Below are 16,834 nucleotides of genomic sequence, written 5' to 3' on the forward strand. Positions count from 1 at the left end.
TTATGTTCTCCCTCCTCAGACAACAAAGCTCAGAGAGCAGAACCTGAAGGAAGCTGTGGCCCTGAACCAGTTTCAAACAGATGCCAATGACATGGAAGCATGGATTATGGAGACGCTTAGACAGGTGTCCAGTCAAGAGGTGGGCCACGATGAGTTTTCCACCCAGACACTAGCTCGCAAGCAGAGGGAGATAGAGGAGGAGATCCAGAGCCACCACCCTCTCATTGACTCCCTGCAGGAGCAGGCCCAAGCACTCCCACAGGCCTACATAGGCTTCCCTCAAGTACGTATGCTTTGTTTTTCATACTTCTTCAGTGATGACATGTAGTTCGCAGTGCTCAATTATTGTTTTTATTGCCAACTGTAGGTGGAAGGTCGTCTGCCTGCTATTGAGCAGCGCTATGAGGAACTGGAATCTCTGTCAGCAGCTCGGCGTCAGGCTCTGGAAGGTGCTCTGGCCCTCTACCGCATGTTCAGCGAAGCTGGTGCATGCCAGCTCTGGGTGGAGGAAAAAGAGCAGTGGTTGCATGGCATGGAGATCCCTACCAAACTCGAGGACTTAGAAGTTGTACAACAGAGGTAAATCTGTGGGAGAAGGAAGGAAAAAATACAGAAAATCTTATTTAAAAAAATCTGATGATGGCAAAATACTTTTCCTTCAAAACTATTCATGTTGAAAAGAACGGAAAGTAAACTAACTAAAGAGAACTGAAAATCCATTCAAATAATTACATTTGTGTATTGAAATACATGAGCTAGTTCTAATGTCTATTCTAATTTAGATAAGACTTTCAGAATGCATGCATTAATGCTGGTTTATTATTTATGGATGCAGATTTGAGACACTGGAACCTGAGATGAACAACGTAGGTGCTCGTGTCACAGATGTGAACCAGGTGGCAGAGCAGCTGCTCAGCTCTGACAACTGTAACAAAGATCAAATCCACCAGACAAAAGACCAGCTAAATAACAGGTTGGATCAAACGCTCAAGCCATATTAAAACCCACCACTTTACTCAGAAATATATTCGTACTTATGGTTAACATTTTTATTCTTTCATTTGATGTTGTCTCTAGATGGAAGGAGTTTGAACAACTGTCGGGTCAAAAGAAACAAGCTCTAGAGTCTGCCCTCAACATACAGAACTACCATCTTGAATGTAATGAGATCCAGACTTGGATGAAAGAAAAGACCAAAGTGATTGAATCCACTCAGAGCCTGGGCAATGACCTGGCTGGAGTGATGGCACTTCAGCGCAAACTCACTGGCATGGAGAGGGACCTCGAGGCTATCCAGGTATGAAGAGGGAACAGATTGCAGAACATAAAAGCAAGGCAAAGTATTAGGATTATTTTAGGCTTTATGCAGAGGTATTCTGTCATAGTTTCTATGTATGAATCATTTTTCATCTCTTTTCAGGGCAAATTGGATGACCTGAGAAATGAGGCAGAAAAGCTGGCCAAGGAACATCCAGATCAGGCTGGAGAGATTCAAGGACGACTGGCAGAGATTCAAGAGGTGTGGGAGGAGTTGAACGCCACCATGAAGCGACGAGAAGAGTCATTGGGTGAAGCCAGCAAGCTACAGGGTTTCCTTAGGGATCTGGATGACTTCCAGTCCTGGCTCTCACGTACCCAGACAGCAGTGGCCTCAGAGGACATTCCTACTTCTCTGCCTGAGGCTGAGAGTTTGCTAGCCCAGCATGAGAGTATCAAGAATGAGGTGGATAACTATAAGGATGACTACGAGAAGATGCGTGCAGTTGGTGAGGAGGTGACCCAGGGTCAGACAGATGCCCAGCACATGTTTCTGGCCCAGAGGCTCCAGGCATTGGACACTGGTTGGCATGAGTTGCGTCGCATGTGGGAGAACCGCCACAGCCTTTTGGCCCAAGCCTTTGACTTCCAGACCTTCCTGAGAGATGCAAAGCAGGCAGAGGCCTTCCTCAACAGCCAGGTTAGATAAATACACTATGTAAATGTAGCCTGTGCCAAGAAGCAATGGGTTCATTTAAATAACATTTTTTGTGCTCAGTCTACAATCCAACGGATACTGCCAAATTCAAAGCCAAAATAAGTGTGTTCCTGAAGTATATATATATCATTGCATATTGAATGTATGACGGATATGAATGAACATCCACTTCGCTCACATTGCCTCTTCTCAGCGTTGTCTGCAATGACTTGACTCCATTTCTAATTCTTAATATACATAATCTCAACACATTTAAGCAATTTTAAGGGGCCTTCTTAAATTACAATTGTTTTCAAGCATAATTTCTTTCATTACTTAATCAAAATAAGGCTTCCACAATGGCCTCTGTGCATCAAAAGTATGTTGTCTTTACAATCACCAATATCTTTACCCTCATGTTAAATTTCAATCCCTACCCTGTATAGTTTTCATCATGGTAGTGTAGTTGTCTGGATTGTTCACATTTGTATCTAGTTGTGTGTTTTCACTTATCTAGCTCTCAATTTCGAACAAGCTATGTGGAGAGAAACAAGCTTCTTTGTTAATGGACCATAAGATCTCTATGGTATTGACCACTATACGAGGTCAATTTTCAATTCGTAAAATTTAGATAACAGCCGTCATTATTTCAGAGTAGCACAAAAATCACGTCAAGAAGAATTTAAAGTTCATTCACTTCTAAAGATTGGAACAACCTATGAGTCAAAGACAGTTGTTTGCACTTGTTTTTAATGCCTTAATCCCAATAATCATGTACTATATGTGTTTTAAACAGGGTACAACAAAACCAGAAAAACCACTGGAATTAGATAAATGCCCTGCATGTTGGAAAAAATGTTTGCTGTTCCTTCTGTCTCTGTGTAGGAGTACGTGCTGTCCCACACAGAGATGCCCACCAGTCTTCAGGCAGCAGAGGAGGCCATTAAGAAGCATGAGGATTTCCTTACCACCACAGAGGCCAGTGAAGAGAAGATAACTGGTGTGGTGGAGGCTGGAAGGCGCCTCATTAATGACTCTAATGCAAACTCTGATAAGATCCAAGAAAAAGTGGATTCAATCCAAGAAAGGTTAGAGCAAAACTAAAAGAAGGGAGACAACTGATATTAAGGGATCTTTTTTGTTTAAATTAGATGTTTAAAGAGTAGATATTTAGCTCTCTGCTTATTTTCTCTAGGCACCTTAAGAATAAGGAGGCTGCAAATGAACTGTTGGCCAAACTTAAGGATAACCGTGAACTTCAGCACTTCCTCCAAGATGGACAAGAGGTAAAAGTATTTACATGAAATGAAATTGCAACATAATTGTGAATAGAAATGTCTTCAGATTATTAAAAAAAAAAACACACATATTCCATAATGCTGTTCCCTTTTCTCAAGCTCACATTGTGGATCAATGAGAAGATGCTCACAGCTCAGGACATGTCGTATGATGAGGCCAGAAATCTTCACAGCAAGTGGCAGAAACATCAGGCCTTCATGGCAGAGCTGGCTTCAAACAAAGACTGGCTTGACAAGATTGATAAGGTGTGTCCAACTTTCTGAGTAAACATATGAAGAAGACATCTGTTTACATCCACTTTAAGGATAGATAGCTTTTCGTGCATTTTATCCCTTTTGCACTAGGAACAGTCTAACAGCACAGGCATTGCTAAAGCAGCAGATTAGTGAAGTTTAAACTTGTCATTGTGTCTCATCTAACAGGAGGGTCAGGCGTTGGTGGCAGAGAAGCCCGAGCTGAAACCTGTTGTCCAGCAGACCCTGGAGGACCTGCAGCGTCAGTGGGAGGAGCTGGAAGGGACGACTCAAACCAAGGCTCAGTGCTTGTTTGATGCTAACAGAGCAGAGCTGTTTACACAGAGCTGCTCTGCTCTGGATGTCTGGCTGAAAAACCTTGAGGGTCAGCTGCACAGTGATGACTATGGAAAAGATTTGACCAGTGTCAACATCCTCCTCAAGAAACACCAGGTAGATTACACGTTGCAAGTGATGCACAAACTTTCACACCATTGTCAAGAAATATTGTTACATAATGGACCTTTAAATCAACCCATCTATAGTACTAATCCTCACAAATTAAAAACAAAACAAAACACAGGAGTTCTGATCAAAATTAATGTCAGAATATTAACAGGTTTTTAAGGTGTTGAAAAAACCACCTTCATCTTAAAGATGCAGTTCAGAAATGTATGGGAATTATAGAGTTTCTTGTGTAATCAATGTTAAAGATATTTCTGAAGTCCTGAACTTGCTGAGTAAATGTGGTAGAACTAACCAAGTGGTAAACCATCTTGTCTTTCGTCCCTGTGTAGATGTTGGAGCATCAGATGGAGGTCAGAGAGAAGGAGGTGCAGTCTCTGCAGTCTCAGGCTCTGGCTCTGACCCAGGAGGATGCTGGACTGGCTGAGGTAGATGGCCAGCAAAGACGCGTCACTGACAACTTCTCCAATCTCCAGGACCCTCTCAAGCTGAGACGACAGCGACTACTCGCCTCCAAAGAAGCACATCAGTTCAACAGAGATCTGGAAGATGAAATTGTGAGTGAGATTGTCCTTCAGTCACCATAAATACATAAGAGAACAAAATGTGAAGTCCGCAAATGTTTCTTCTGTATCTTCTTTGCCTCATGTTTGCTTCTTCTTTTCTCTTAGCTGTGGGTGAAAGAGAGGATGCCCCTGGCAACCTCTACAGACCATGGAAAAGACCTGCCCACTGTACAGCTGCTAATCAAGAAGAACCAGGTACAGCAATGAAAAAGAAATATGTTTTATTTTTTGTACTTAATTACAAAATTCTGAATTACTAGTAAAACATTTTAATGTTGTGATTTAGATAGGTGACTCACCCTCACTGTCCTCTGTAACTTTTTGAAGTCTCTCACTGGAGATGGACTTAAAACAATGTTGTAGGTAGAAATTTCCAACCCACCATTAAATATATCTAATCAATTTCTCTGGTTGTGAATCAGACACTGCAGAAGGAGATCCAGGGCCATCAGCCTCGCATTGATGATATCCATAGACGAGGCAAGACTCAGAGCCAGGTAGACGGTGAGAGACAGTCTGTTCTAGAGGAGCGTCTTGTTGAGCTGAAGGACCTCTGGGACCAGCTGATTGCAGAGACAGACAAGCGTCATGCCCGTCTAATAGAGGCCAACCGCGCCCAACAGTTCTATGCTGATGCAGCAGAGGCTGAGGCCTGGATGGGAGAACAAGAGCTGCACATGATGTCAGAAGAAAAAGCCAAGGTAAGATGAGAAAACGTAAGACATAGAAGTGCTCTTACTGAAGCTCTTACACAATCTTGTGTCATGAGAAAACACAATACTGTTTGTCTCCCAGGATGAGCAAAGTGCTCTAGTGATGGTCAAGAAGCACCAGAGTCTGGAGCAGGCACTTGAGGATTACGCCCAGACCATTCATCAGCTGGCCAACAGCAGTCGCCTCATGGTCACTAGTGAACACCCAGAGAGGTGAGAGAGCACAAGGAGTTTTGAATGTTGACGTTTTAGCTGGACACATGCCTTTGTATGAATGATGTTGGACAACCATAGCCACTGATGTGTCTCCTCTTATTTTCATGTTCAATTAAACAGTGAAAGAATCACCTTACGACAAGCACAAGTTGACAAGCTGTATGCAGGTCTGAAAGACCTTGCTGAGGAGCGTCGCGGTCGACTTCAGGAGAGGCTGCGGCTGACCCAGCTGAAGCGGGAGGTGGATGACCTGGAACAGTGGATCGCTGAGAGGGAGGTGGTTGCTGGCTCCCATGAACTGGGACAGGACTATGAACATGTCACAGTGAGTTTTTTTTTTTTCTCAGACACATGCTTTGATGACATTGAAGCTCTGGGAAATTTAGTTAAATTAATTATGTTGCTCCCTTTTGCCCTGATTTTTCTTTCTACAGATGCTGAGGGACAAGTTCCGGGAGTTTGCTCGTGACACCAGCATGATTGGCCAGGAGCGTGTCGATGGTGTAAATGGGTTGGCAGATGACCTGATTGAGTCGGGTCATCCCGAGAACGCCAGTGTGGCTGAGTGGAAGGATGGTTTGAATGAGGCCTGGGCTGACCTGCTAGAGCTGATTGACACACGCACACAAATGCTGGCAGCCTCCTATGAGCTGCACCGCTTCCATCAGGATGCCATGGAAGTGCTTGGACGTGTTAAGGAGAAGAGGGAGGCACTGCCTTCAGATCTTGGCCGTGACCTGAATACTGTCCAGCATCTACACAGACAGCACAACACGTTTGAACATGACATCCAGGCCCTCAGTGGACAGGTCAGTTATCTCTTAATAACAAGATCTCATGTTAGACTCCCAGAGTGAAATCTGAATAATGAAACTGAACGTTCTCTCTTCTTTGAACTCCTAGGTGAACCAGGTTCAGGATGATGCCGCACGGCTGCAGAAGGCCTACGCTGGTGAGAAAGCTGATGACATTCACAGGAGTGAACATGCAGTGACTTCTGCCTGGGAGGGTCTGCTCGAGGCTGGTCAGGCCCGCAGGCTCCTCCTGCTGGACACAGTGGAGAAGTTCCGCTTCTTCAACATGGTGCGAGACCTCATGCTCTGGATGGATGGTGTCAATCTGCAGATTGATGCACACGACAGTCCCAGGTAAATGTTGTTTTATGTTCAATTTAACAATGAAAGCTGCTATAATCACTTTTCCTTGTATGTTTGTATGTAAACTCTCTCTTCTCTCTGTTTTTCCAGGGATGTATCTTCTGCAGGGTTGGTCATTGCCAATCATCAAGACATCAAATCAGAAATTGAGACCAGGGCGGACAGCTTTACTGCCTGTACTGAGATGGGAAATACTCTCATCAATAATAATCACTATGCAGCTGATGAGGTATTTTGCTCTGGGTCACAGTTATGTTTATCTTCAGTCAGAACAATACATGTTTACAACAAATAATTTTGAGTAAAAAAAGAATACAACAATGAATGTCCACTTACTTAATGGCTCTGTCATCTCATTACTGAATCTTTCATGATCCACAGGTCCAAGAGAAACTGGCTCAACTCCAGGAAAAGAGAGATAAGATCAACAAAAAGTGGCAAGACAAGATGGACCATTTACAAATTGGTACGCAAGCTTAGCATGTGTTAGTCTGTACAAGGGTACATTCAACTTAATAGTGTGACTGCAAAGGGAACATGAGAGGCATGTTGTTCTGGGCTCACTGAGTAAAGGGTAGAGATAGCAGATAAAATACAAACGAGTGTGTCCAGTTTGAAGGCCGACAATATGGAAAGACACAGTATGGCAGTTCGAGCTCTTTGGAAACAGGATTGTACAGCACAACTCCAGAAAGTTATCATGTAGAAACGGTGTGTGTGTGTGTGTGTGTGTGTGTGTGTGTGTTTTATTTGTTTGTTTTGTTTTTTTGCCAAAGGGCCATTTAGGGTCTGACAGTGAGGTTCTGGATATGTACCTGACTTACTACCAATAGTTTCTGATGCTGTTTATACTGTGTTTGTTACTGTCTCATTATTTATTTCTCACTCTCTCTTTGTATTTGTTTGTTTTTCTCTCCGTCTTCTGGCCTCTGTGTCTCTTCATCTCAGTGCTGGAGGTGTTGCAGTTTGGTCGTGATGCCTACGTGGCAGAGTCATGGCTGGCAGGGCAAGAACCTCTGGTGCGAGCAGCAGAGCTTGGCTCAAATGTGGATGAGGTCGAGAGCCTAATTAAGCGTCATGAGGCTTTTGAGAAACTTGCTGCTGCTTGGGAAGAGCGATTTGTGAGCCTGGAGAAACTCACCACAGTAAGTAGAGAGATTTATTTCGTCCTGGAGTTGCCTGATAGAGACAGGATGTGCAGAATATTTGTCTCATCTGTGATTTAGGCAATGAAGCTTTCACTCATGAAGTATTACGTAGGGATAACGCTGTGGAATTTTCATTTTTTAGCTTGAGGAATACGAGATCCAGAGGAGGCGAGAGGAAGAGGAGAGAGCACGACGACCACCTACACCACCACCAGTGGAAGAAGTGGCACAATCTGAGACAGAAAGTCAAGCACATGATTCTGCTGCCAGGTAAACCAGAAGAGAGTTGGGTAAAGCCAACCCAGGAAAACACTTTTTTGTGTGTGTGTTGTTTTTAATAATTTGTTTCCTCTTATACGTAGAACCAGTCTGGACCAGACCACACTCAATCAGTCAGTGTCAGTGAATGGCGTACACAGTGACAATGACACATCTCAGGTGAGACACGTTTTGTTGATCCAAACGGTATTGGCTCTGTGGTGCAACAGAGTCATTTTACCAGGTTTTCAATGTAATGTCTTTTCTATGTTGTCTTCCCTCATCTTTGATATTACGATAAATTGTAAACAAAAAACAAACAAACAAAAAAACAGAAAATTTGTATTTAATCAAAACAGAATTGAATAAAATATTCATAATTTGTGTAAATGTCACAATGTTAACATGCAGGGTTTACTAATATTACATAACTGACAAACTATCAACAAATAGGAGCGTTTGTTGCAAACCATGAGCTTAAAAAAATGTTCACCTTCTAAAAGAAGTCCAACCCTGTAAGTATGTCATAATCCATAGTGTCAATGTTTCTGACTGTGTGTCCCTGTCTCTGTCTGTTCAACTACAATCCATAGTGTTGTTTTGTAAAAAAAATATAATGACTTAAATTGCTTAATTAAATTTCTTTTTTTAGCCGAAGAGTGGCCATTACTCTTTATTGGTGCAATGTTTATTCAAGAAAAAGAACTTAAAGTTACCAGCAATGCTGTTTATTAGGGCCAAGTCTTGCTGAGGTATTGTTGATGATATTTGACAAAGATGTTTATTAGGAACCACTTTTTGTAGAGGAAAAAAAATCAGAGCCAATTGGGGTTTGGAGGAAAGCCCACACCCCAGGAGCCCTGATTTAGTCAAACAGGGGATCTGTATGGAGGTGGAGAGACCTGGTTAGGGCCCAGTAAGCTTTCTGCATGGTATACGCTTTTAGTGAATCTCCTCACTGGCAGATAAAAAGATGCACCTTGTGACTTCAGGTGTTTCAGTGCCGGTGATGGCAGTCTACTTTGGCTGCCTGCAAAGAAGCAGTAAAGTGTCTGATTCCAGCCATGTACTAACATTCAAGTTTCTGCCTCATACAGCGACTTCTTAACATTATCTTATTGCGTTTTTATCAGCAGTCGTTATCGCTATCGTTGTCAGTGGGAAAGAAATCAGAGCCTAAACGTGTGTGTAAACCAAAGCAGCCGGAGCGTGTGAGTACCAAGCCGTGGTCGGCTTCGTAGCCTCCCCTTGCCCCCTTCACAGCCTCCGCTCAGCTCCTGGTCAACTGCAGTGCCTCTTTTCTTTTATGGAGAAGCCATTGCTCTCTGTCACAGATGCAACCATTGCTTTATTTATTCATGGCCCAGTTTACACTGTCCCATCGCTGTTTAAAGGCATGACGCCGATTCATGAACACATTGTTTTCATGGATCAAATTCTGTTGAAGTCTGCTGCTGTATATGTGCTCACATTGACCAGGACAGGAGTGACTGTAAATGTGGAGCTCAGAGTAAATGTGGTGACAGTTGTAGCTGTTCAGTGTTGATTTATCTGTAGCTTGTTTTAGTCTTTCTTTATATGTGTCAGTTTCTTTAAGTGTGAAAGTCACGACAACTCTTTGTAGAACAGGGTTTATCGAGGACAAACTGACAAACACGAATGTGTCTGCTGTCTACGACTGTTACCGTCGACTACTTTAAATCGTTTTGTTGGTGCATTTTGTGATTTAAGATACATGTACGAAATAAAAGCCAGAATCATTCATGAAAGAGATCTCAAGGTTTACGTCAACTATAACTGAGTGTGTGTCCTTGTTGGTTGTCTGTTTGTGTTACTGTGTAGAATTATCATTTATTCATTCACAGTTACTATAAATTACTGAAATTTGAGTGAGTAGCTTATTAGTTGATTAGCTTAAGAATAATAATATTTTTTGTATTTGTATGTACTGTCATTTTGTATCAGTTTGTTCACAACAGGTCAGATATTAGTTTCTACCAATGCATTTTTATTAGTTTTGCAACTAACCAGTTATATTTAGTTTAGCATGCACATTTTCCATATGTATGATTATTTTAATAGTGTGTCTTACCCAAAGGAGCAGCTGTAATTTGTCTGTGTAATGTCGGTGTACTGTGTGATTATGTGTACCTTCTGTACCCACACGATGCTCTTATCTGAGGTAATCACACAGCGCCGTCAAAGTAAACGTCATCATGGCTTTTCATGTATGGCTGTGAATGGCTGCTTTGCCCCTTGCTGCTTCCATCCAGTCGTGTTTTGTCTTCCTCCTCACCACCGTTTATGTCCTGGTGTGAACTACAGGGCTCGGAGTCTGAGTCAGTCAACGGACCAGGTAGAGACAGCGGGTTGGCTTCTTCTCGCCTCGAACCGTCTGCCACGTTACCAAGCAGAGGCGGAGCTGAGTCTGGGCCAGAGGCCATGGAGGGAATGCTCTGTCGAAAACAGGAGATGGAGTCCCACAGCAAAAAGGCAGCTAGCAGGTGAGTGTTCCTCTGAGTCACTCCTGTCTGTCAGTTGGCTACATGCACTGTTTTAAAGATGAGACAGACAAGATGGATTCCTTTTTTGAAAATCTGTCCACTTTTCAATTGAAAGATTTACAGAACTTTAGAGGGATGGGGTCACATGGAAACTACAGGAAAGAATGATTAGATTAGATTACAGGAAATACATGTTCCTTCAATTCACTGCTGTTTTATATTTTCTGATTCTGTTCATTTCTTTCTATAGGTCCTGGCAGAATGTGTACTGTGTCTTAAGAAAAGGAAGTCTTGGTTTCTATAAAGACAGCAAGAGCGCTAGTAACGGCATTCCATACCACGGAGAGGTTCCAATCAGCCTGGGAGAGGCTGTGTGTGAAGTAGCCCACGACTATAAGAAGAGGAAACATGTGTTTAAGCTCAGGTGAGAAGAGAGACAACAAGAAAACCCCCTGAACTAAGATTGCTTATACAGCTGTCCTCCTGTTGGATTTATTATTTAAAAGATGGTGAAATACCAATTATAGTAAAATAGTGTATTATTTTATCCCTGACTTGTGGTTTACCTCTTCAACCCTGTATCTGCAGGCTAGGGGATGGGAAGGAGTACCTGTTCCAAGCAAAGGATGAGGTGAGATGTACAGAATAAAATTACAGTGGTTTCTCGCCATATCGTGATTCCCTTTTTGTCGTCTCGCTGTATCGCAGATTTTTAAATTGCATTTGGTTTTGTGGATTTTTTGCTACATCTCGTGATTTTGCAGTATAGGTATTTTATTATGCTCATCATTGTGGCGAACTGCCTTGAAGAGTGACGTTGAAGAAACAATTTGTGCCGTTTATGCACTCTGCAACTGACAGATGCTTTTATTTTGACGCACACAGAAAGCAACTTTAGTAAATATGACAGGAAGTCATCAAACACACTTCACACTCACGGTCCTGACAGCATAACACTTAACCAAACTAGCTAGGCTGACTAAACCACAAAAACATAACGAAGCACAAACACTAACAGCACTGTAACACTAACAGAAACCACAACAATAACATGGCGTATTGCAGCACAGCAGTTCAGTAATCGCGACCGACTCTGCGATTGTTACATTATTTTAATTATTTTTGTGGTAAAATAAGCATTTTCTAGCCTAAAAAATTAAAAACAATATAAAAAATAATAATTTAAAGATATTAAAAGAATACTTAAATGAAAATAAAATGCATAGCGTACAGCGCTAGGCTCTTAGCATTCAGCATCTGGCTTTGTGCATTTCACATCGACATCTAATTGCTGTGCATAGTGTTGCTCTGCTGTGGTGTGTGTGTGTGTGGAGAGTTTATAAAGCCTTTAAGCATATAAATAAGATAAATATGGTTGCTACTTCGTGGATTTTTGTCTATCGCGGGGGGTGTGGAACGTAACCCCCAGGGTAGACGAGGGACCACTGTATATCACAAACGAAAATAAATACACATCATGTTTGTTTGCTCTAAATGTGACAGCATAATAACGTGTTTTGTTTGTTTAAAAGGCGGAAATGAGCTCCTGGATCCGCTCCATCCTCGGTTCCATTCCATCAGGGGCAGGGGACTCGCCCGGGGGTCCGCGGGCCCTGAGTCGTGCCATGACGATGCCTCCCATCTCCCCCAGCTCAGCTGATGCTGGAGGCGTCACCATGCGCAACAAAGAGGGGAAAGAGAAGGACCGCGAGAAGAGGTTCAGCTTCTTCGGCAAGAAGAAATAGAACACTTGTAAAATCGTCGGTGGAAAACGCATTTGTCAAAATTTCAACAGACTGAGGCAGACAGAAAGGAAAGTACAAACCAGTCATACAAACACACTGCTGTCAGTGCAGGCCCCTAGGAATTTGACAGCTGCATCACGTGGCTCACAGAAAACGCTTTATTTTATTTTTTTCTATATCTCTGATTCTCTCCCTCGCTGGTTTTATCTGTCATTTAATTTTTCGTTCATCCAATCCATAGTTCACATTTAGCTGCACCAAACAATGAAAGCCGTCATCCAGTTTTAGACCGTTTCAGACCCGCAGAGCTCATTAGCCTGAGTGAGTAACAGGCGTGGTTGGCATATGCAGGAATCCAGGCCCGACTCAGTTCCAGTCCAACAAATTGGATCTTCTTTCACAGGAATCTTTCCTCCTCAGTGAGTCTTGACTAGCTGAGCTCGTCGTGATGCCGCGTCTCTAATAAAACGATGGATGGTGGCTTTCCCCTCTTTCAAACGTTCTCTTTTGGGAAGGATCACATCAGTCTCTTTTTCTGTTCTTGGTATTGATGTTATTAACCTGATTGATATTATTATAATTATTATTGCTATTTATATTTTGCAATTGCTGGTTTGAGAAGACAAATTAATTAATTTGACAGTAGATAACCTTGATTTATGTTGTGGAGAGAAACAAATTTGGTTAAACTAGTGGAGAATGTTGGGCTTGCCCTTGTATGTATTGTTTTTTTTTTTAGGAATGACAGTTTCTGAGGTGTTTTGAGAAGAAAATAAAGCTCCTTAAGTTTTAGCAGTGTGCAGTAAGTGATCACAAGTTTCATTGGGAAAATGATATATATATTTAATAAGTGGTTTTATCTTTTTTTATCTTTAATTTTGCCTGTATTGATTATTTCTTTAGAGTGATCTTTTCTGCTTGATTTTCGACTTTCCTTTTTTTCTGTACAAAGCAGAGAAGATTAGTTTTCTAGTGTGTGTGTGTGTGTGTGCGTGCGTGTGCGTGAGTTGTGGTGCTGTGGATTTTGCATGTTTATGTTATTCCTGATCAAACGTGGCCAGCTGGATGCTGCTTTTTCGGTACTCAAATGCAGACAAAAATCAGACACAAACACACAATAATATTATTGGAATGATTTCATAAAGTTTGCTTTTCTTTTGGTTTTAAGTACGTGTAAGCTGACATTACCAATGACGTTTCTCCAGACGGCTGCCATTTCTCCTTCAGTCTTTCTAACATCTATTTCTGTTCTGCTGGTGTGAAGGCATGGGGGCAGTTTGTAGATTAAAAGCTGAAGCACATTTTTTTTGTGGCAGACCGCAGGGACGCGAGCAAGCCAGATGGACAGCTGACAGATCTGATTACAGGTGAAGTGAGGGGGTGTGGAAGTGAGATTGGATAGACAGTGAAAAACGTGCTTTATGTGCTTTCCGACAGAGAGATATGAGCCTTACTTGAACCCACTTCAGATACACTGAATCCTTTTTTTTCTACAAGCCCACTCTCCATTCAAACAGTCTCCAAGGAAGTGATCTTAATGCAAAGAGAAGAACGTTAAAAATGTGCCCTGTGGCAATGACCTAATGTATGTCAGTGGTTTATATATGCAGGTACAATAGGATTAAACGCAGAGAGGGAAAAGTCCTAAATTCTCTTCTATGAGCTCGGCTCTCTTGCATATGTGGCATGACTTCATGTATACTCGTGTGTGTCCGATCATTGCCATCTATTCTCTGCTGTGTTGATGTACTCTGTAGACATGAGAGCACTTCATATTCAGGATTGAAGAGCAACTAATTTTTGTAATTGGCTGTTAGAATCAAATAAGATAATCGTATGTAAAAATAAGTGTTTGTTAGTTTCCTCAAATACTGTGCCTGTTGAAATATAAAGGACAGCCGCAGTATAATGTGAATGTAGACAGTACACACATAAATATCTTAAACTGGTTGTGATAGTCAAAACTGTTAATTTGCTGTTTATAACAGTAAAAAACAAAAAAGGCAACAGGAAGTTACTGGGTTACAATTCAAGACTTTTATGGGCTACCGTAAAACAAGTTGGCTGCAAGCAATTATTTGCAATTCATGGCATTCTGACAGTAACTCTTTAAGGCTGGTAATTGCCAGGATGTGCATGTCATCCCTTGGAGGAGTGATTAGTTCACAGGAATGTCACACCGAAACTGTTGACACCACAATCAGCTGGAAATTTACACAGGTCGGCCTTACGTTCCACTCCCAAATAAATATGGTCCTGCGAAAGTCAGAGAGGAGAAATATGTCACCATCCACTTTGAGACTACTGAACTGGGTTCAGTTAACAGCACCTGGTCCAAACCTGTCTCTGACCGTGGCACTTTGTATCCCGGGTGTGTGACAGAGCTCGACTAAACTGGGATCTGTGGACCAGGTCAGTAAGGTCACTGCATACATGAGCGAGCCTGCACAGTTTTGAATAAAGGAGTCCTTCTTCCCCCAGTGGATAAGCTGTTTTAGCGACTACTGCTTCTTTTTCTCCGCTCTGTGCGCCTAATGCAGCTGATGTTGGGCGGTTCAAGTTCAAAGGTCACACAGTGTATTTTCTTATCAGCTCATTTGAATGTGAATGATTCAAATTAGTTTGGCCAAATTGGTCATGTGAAGCAAAAATGTTTCTCATACTTGATATACTGTACACAAGCTCGCTCTCTCTCTTTCACACACACTCTCACATTAATACTGTACTGTATATTCAATGCAGAATGACCCCGGCAATCCAGTCTTGTGGGAATGTCCTCAGCTGGCTGTGATTCGATGTTGCATATGGCATCCTTTTAAAATAACATTGTGCTACTGGTGAGCTTTGACCAGAACATGGAAAGTATGTATTATTGATGTCAAAGATATAAGTTTTTGGTTCTAAGAGTACTTGTAACAATGCAGTACTTAATGAAGAAAAAAAAACAACTTTTACTTGTTAAGTATTAGATATGAGTGAACAGACTGGTGACAATTTGAGCTTCCTTTTTTAGATGAAGGCAGGATATTTGCTGTCTAGTGGGAGCTTGTATTTTTTCATCCAGTGGTCTGTCTCGCAGCATTTGATAAGCCTGTCCACCTCCCTTCATTTCTCATTACTTTTGACAAATGTCTGTTCCTTCCTCTGTAATTCAGAGTTGTTAATACCACTACTATTATTAATTGCTATTATTATCATTATTGCTACTGTTGTTACTATTACTACTACTGTTACTAATGCAACTTATTGCAAAAACTATAACTGCTGTTCATTTTCAGGTACGTGTCTGTAATACCAGACCCTTCCACACGATGTCAGTGTGCTGTGGAGCATTTTCATTACAAATCGAAGATAATGTTTGTTGACTTGTGTATCTACATCTAATATTAGGAATAATAAAACATGGTTTAATCAAGAACACGGTGATGTTGGGGGTCTTCTTGTCTCCTTAACCACTACTCTTTATTCTATTAGATACCTCAACTACACTACCAGTCTAAAGTTTGGACGCACTCTCATTAAATGGTTTTTATTTAATTATTTATACATATATATACTGAAGACATCAAAACTGTAAAACAACACGTGTTAATCTTCAGTATTAATCTACAATATCGAAAATAATACAAATGAGAAGGTGTGTCCAAACTTTTGACTGGTAGTGTACCTTAAAGTCCAATTTATTTAACAGTTTTTCAATCCACTTCCATTTAAGTGCCTGAGAGTAATGTCAAAACAAGAACCAACAATTTTCATATTAAAAACTATTAAATTAATTAAGGGTTAGCAGTACAGGCACTAGACAATAAATGTCTACCTTAACGGTGAAATCTGCCTTATAAATCACATGGTAGCTATGATTTTTGATGGTTTTATGTTCAGTGACATAAGGAGTGTCTGAAAGTTTAGATAGATTATGATTTAAGTCAGACACTGCAGAGATCATGAACAGATAAACTAAAACACTCAATAAAATGTCCATATCAAAATAAACAGTGTTATAATTTTATGTAAAGGTGATGGCTGATGAGATTCAATGCCCCATAATTTTACAACCATTTTGACAACACTTTGTAATGTGTGATTATAAAAATAAGTCATTTGATACTATCTTATCTATTGTCTTTTTTATTGCGTTATATTCAAGAAAACCTCCAGAAAAAGATTAACACTGACATATAATGTCATCTCATAGGCCCATCTGTAGTTCAGTATTTAATTATCAGTTTAAATATTGATCCTGTCACAGTTTTGAGGCAAATATCAATATCTGTACAGTTTATTTCATTAACAGCTGCAGCCCAGCTAAGAGTATTTCAAAGATATATTCATCCTGAACCATGAGTTTGTTAAAAGGATTATTTTTTCCAGGTATAATGTGACAGAGAAGGAATAAAAGAGAACAGATCTGATCAGGTAGCACAAACTAAAGTGTTTCAATCATGCGTTGTTAACCTATCAGTCATAGTAATAACTGAAAAGCTGTAACTGATTTGCAGATTATAACATTTTCATTAAAAAGAGTAAAAATCAAGCCATTTTAAAACAGGAGGGGTTTATTTTTATGGTAAAACAT

The 16,834-nt window shown here is 41.1% G+C and overlaps 1 protein-coding gene across 1 annotated transcript in view; it reads left to right on the top strand.

Moving 5' to 3' along the window:
- Positions 1-15,676, top strand: part of LOC110962835 (spectrin beta chain, non-erythrocytic 1) — a 56,066-nt gene extending 40,390 nt beyond the window's left edge. Inside the window, 26 exon segments of the mRNA XM_051937216.1 lie at positions 20-283; positions 368-579; positions 836-973; positions 1,078-1,297; positions 1,421-1,957; positions 2,840-3,042; positions 3,150-3,240; positions 3,352-3,498; positions 3,676-3,939; positions 4,284-4,508; positions 4,623-4,712; positions 4,940-5,218; positions 5,313-5,443; positions 5,567-5,771; positions 5,881-6,255; positions 6,350-6,594; positions 6,694-6,832; positions 6,985-7,069; positions 7,552-7,748; positions 7,894-8,021; positions 8,114-8,189; positions 9,143-9,220; positions 10,335-10,513; positions 10,764-10,937; positions 11,102-11,144; positions 12,046-15,676. Of these exon segments, the coding sequence (XP_051793176.1) occupies positions 20-283; positions 368-579; positions 836-973; positions 1,078-1,297; positions 1,421-1,957; positions 2,840-3,042; positions 3,150-3,240; positions 3,352-3,498; positions 3,676-3,939; positions 4,284-4,508; positions 4,623-4,712; positions 4,940-5,218; positions 5,313-5,443; positions 5,567-5,771; positions 5,881-6,255; positions 6,350-6,594; positions 6,694-6,832; positions 6,985-7,069; positions 7,552-7,748; positions 7,894-8,021; positions 8,114-8,189; positions 9,143-9,220; positions 10,335-10,513; positions 10,764-10,937; positions 11,102-11,144; positions 12,046-12,258 (4,938 nt within the window). The 3' untranslated portion in view covers positions 12,259-15,676.
- Positions 15,677-16,834: the final 1,158 nt, after the last annotated feature.

The sequence above is a fragment of the Acanthochromis polyacanthus genome, chromosome 17 (genome assembly GCF_021347895.1).
Source record: "Acanthochromis polyacanthus isolate Apoly-LR-REF ecotype Palm Island chromosome 17, KAUST_Apoly_ChrSc, whole genome shotgun sequence".
Taxonomy (NCBI): domain Eukaryota; kingdom Metazoa; phylum Chordata; class Actinopteri; family Pomacentridae; genus Acanthochromis; species Acanthochromis polyacanthus.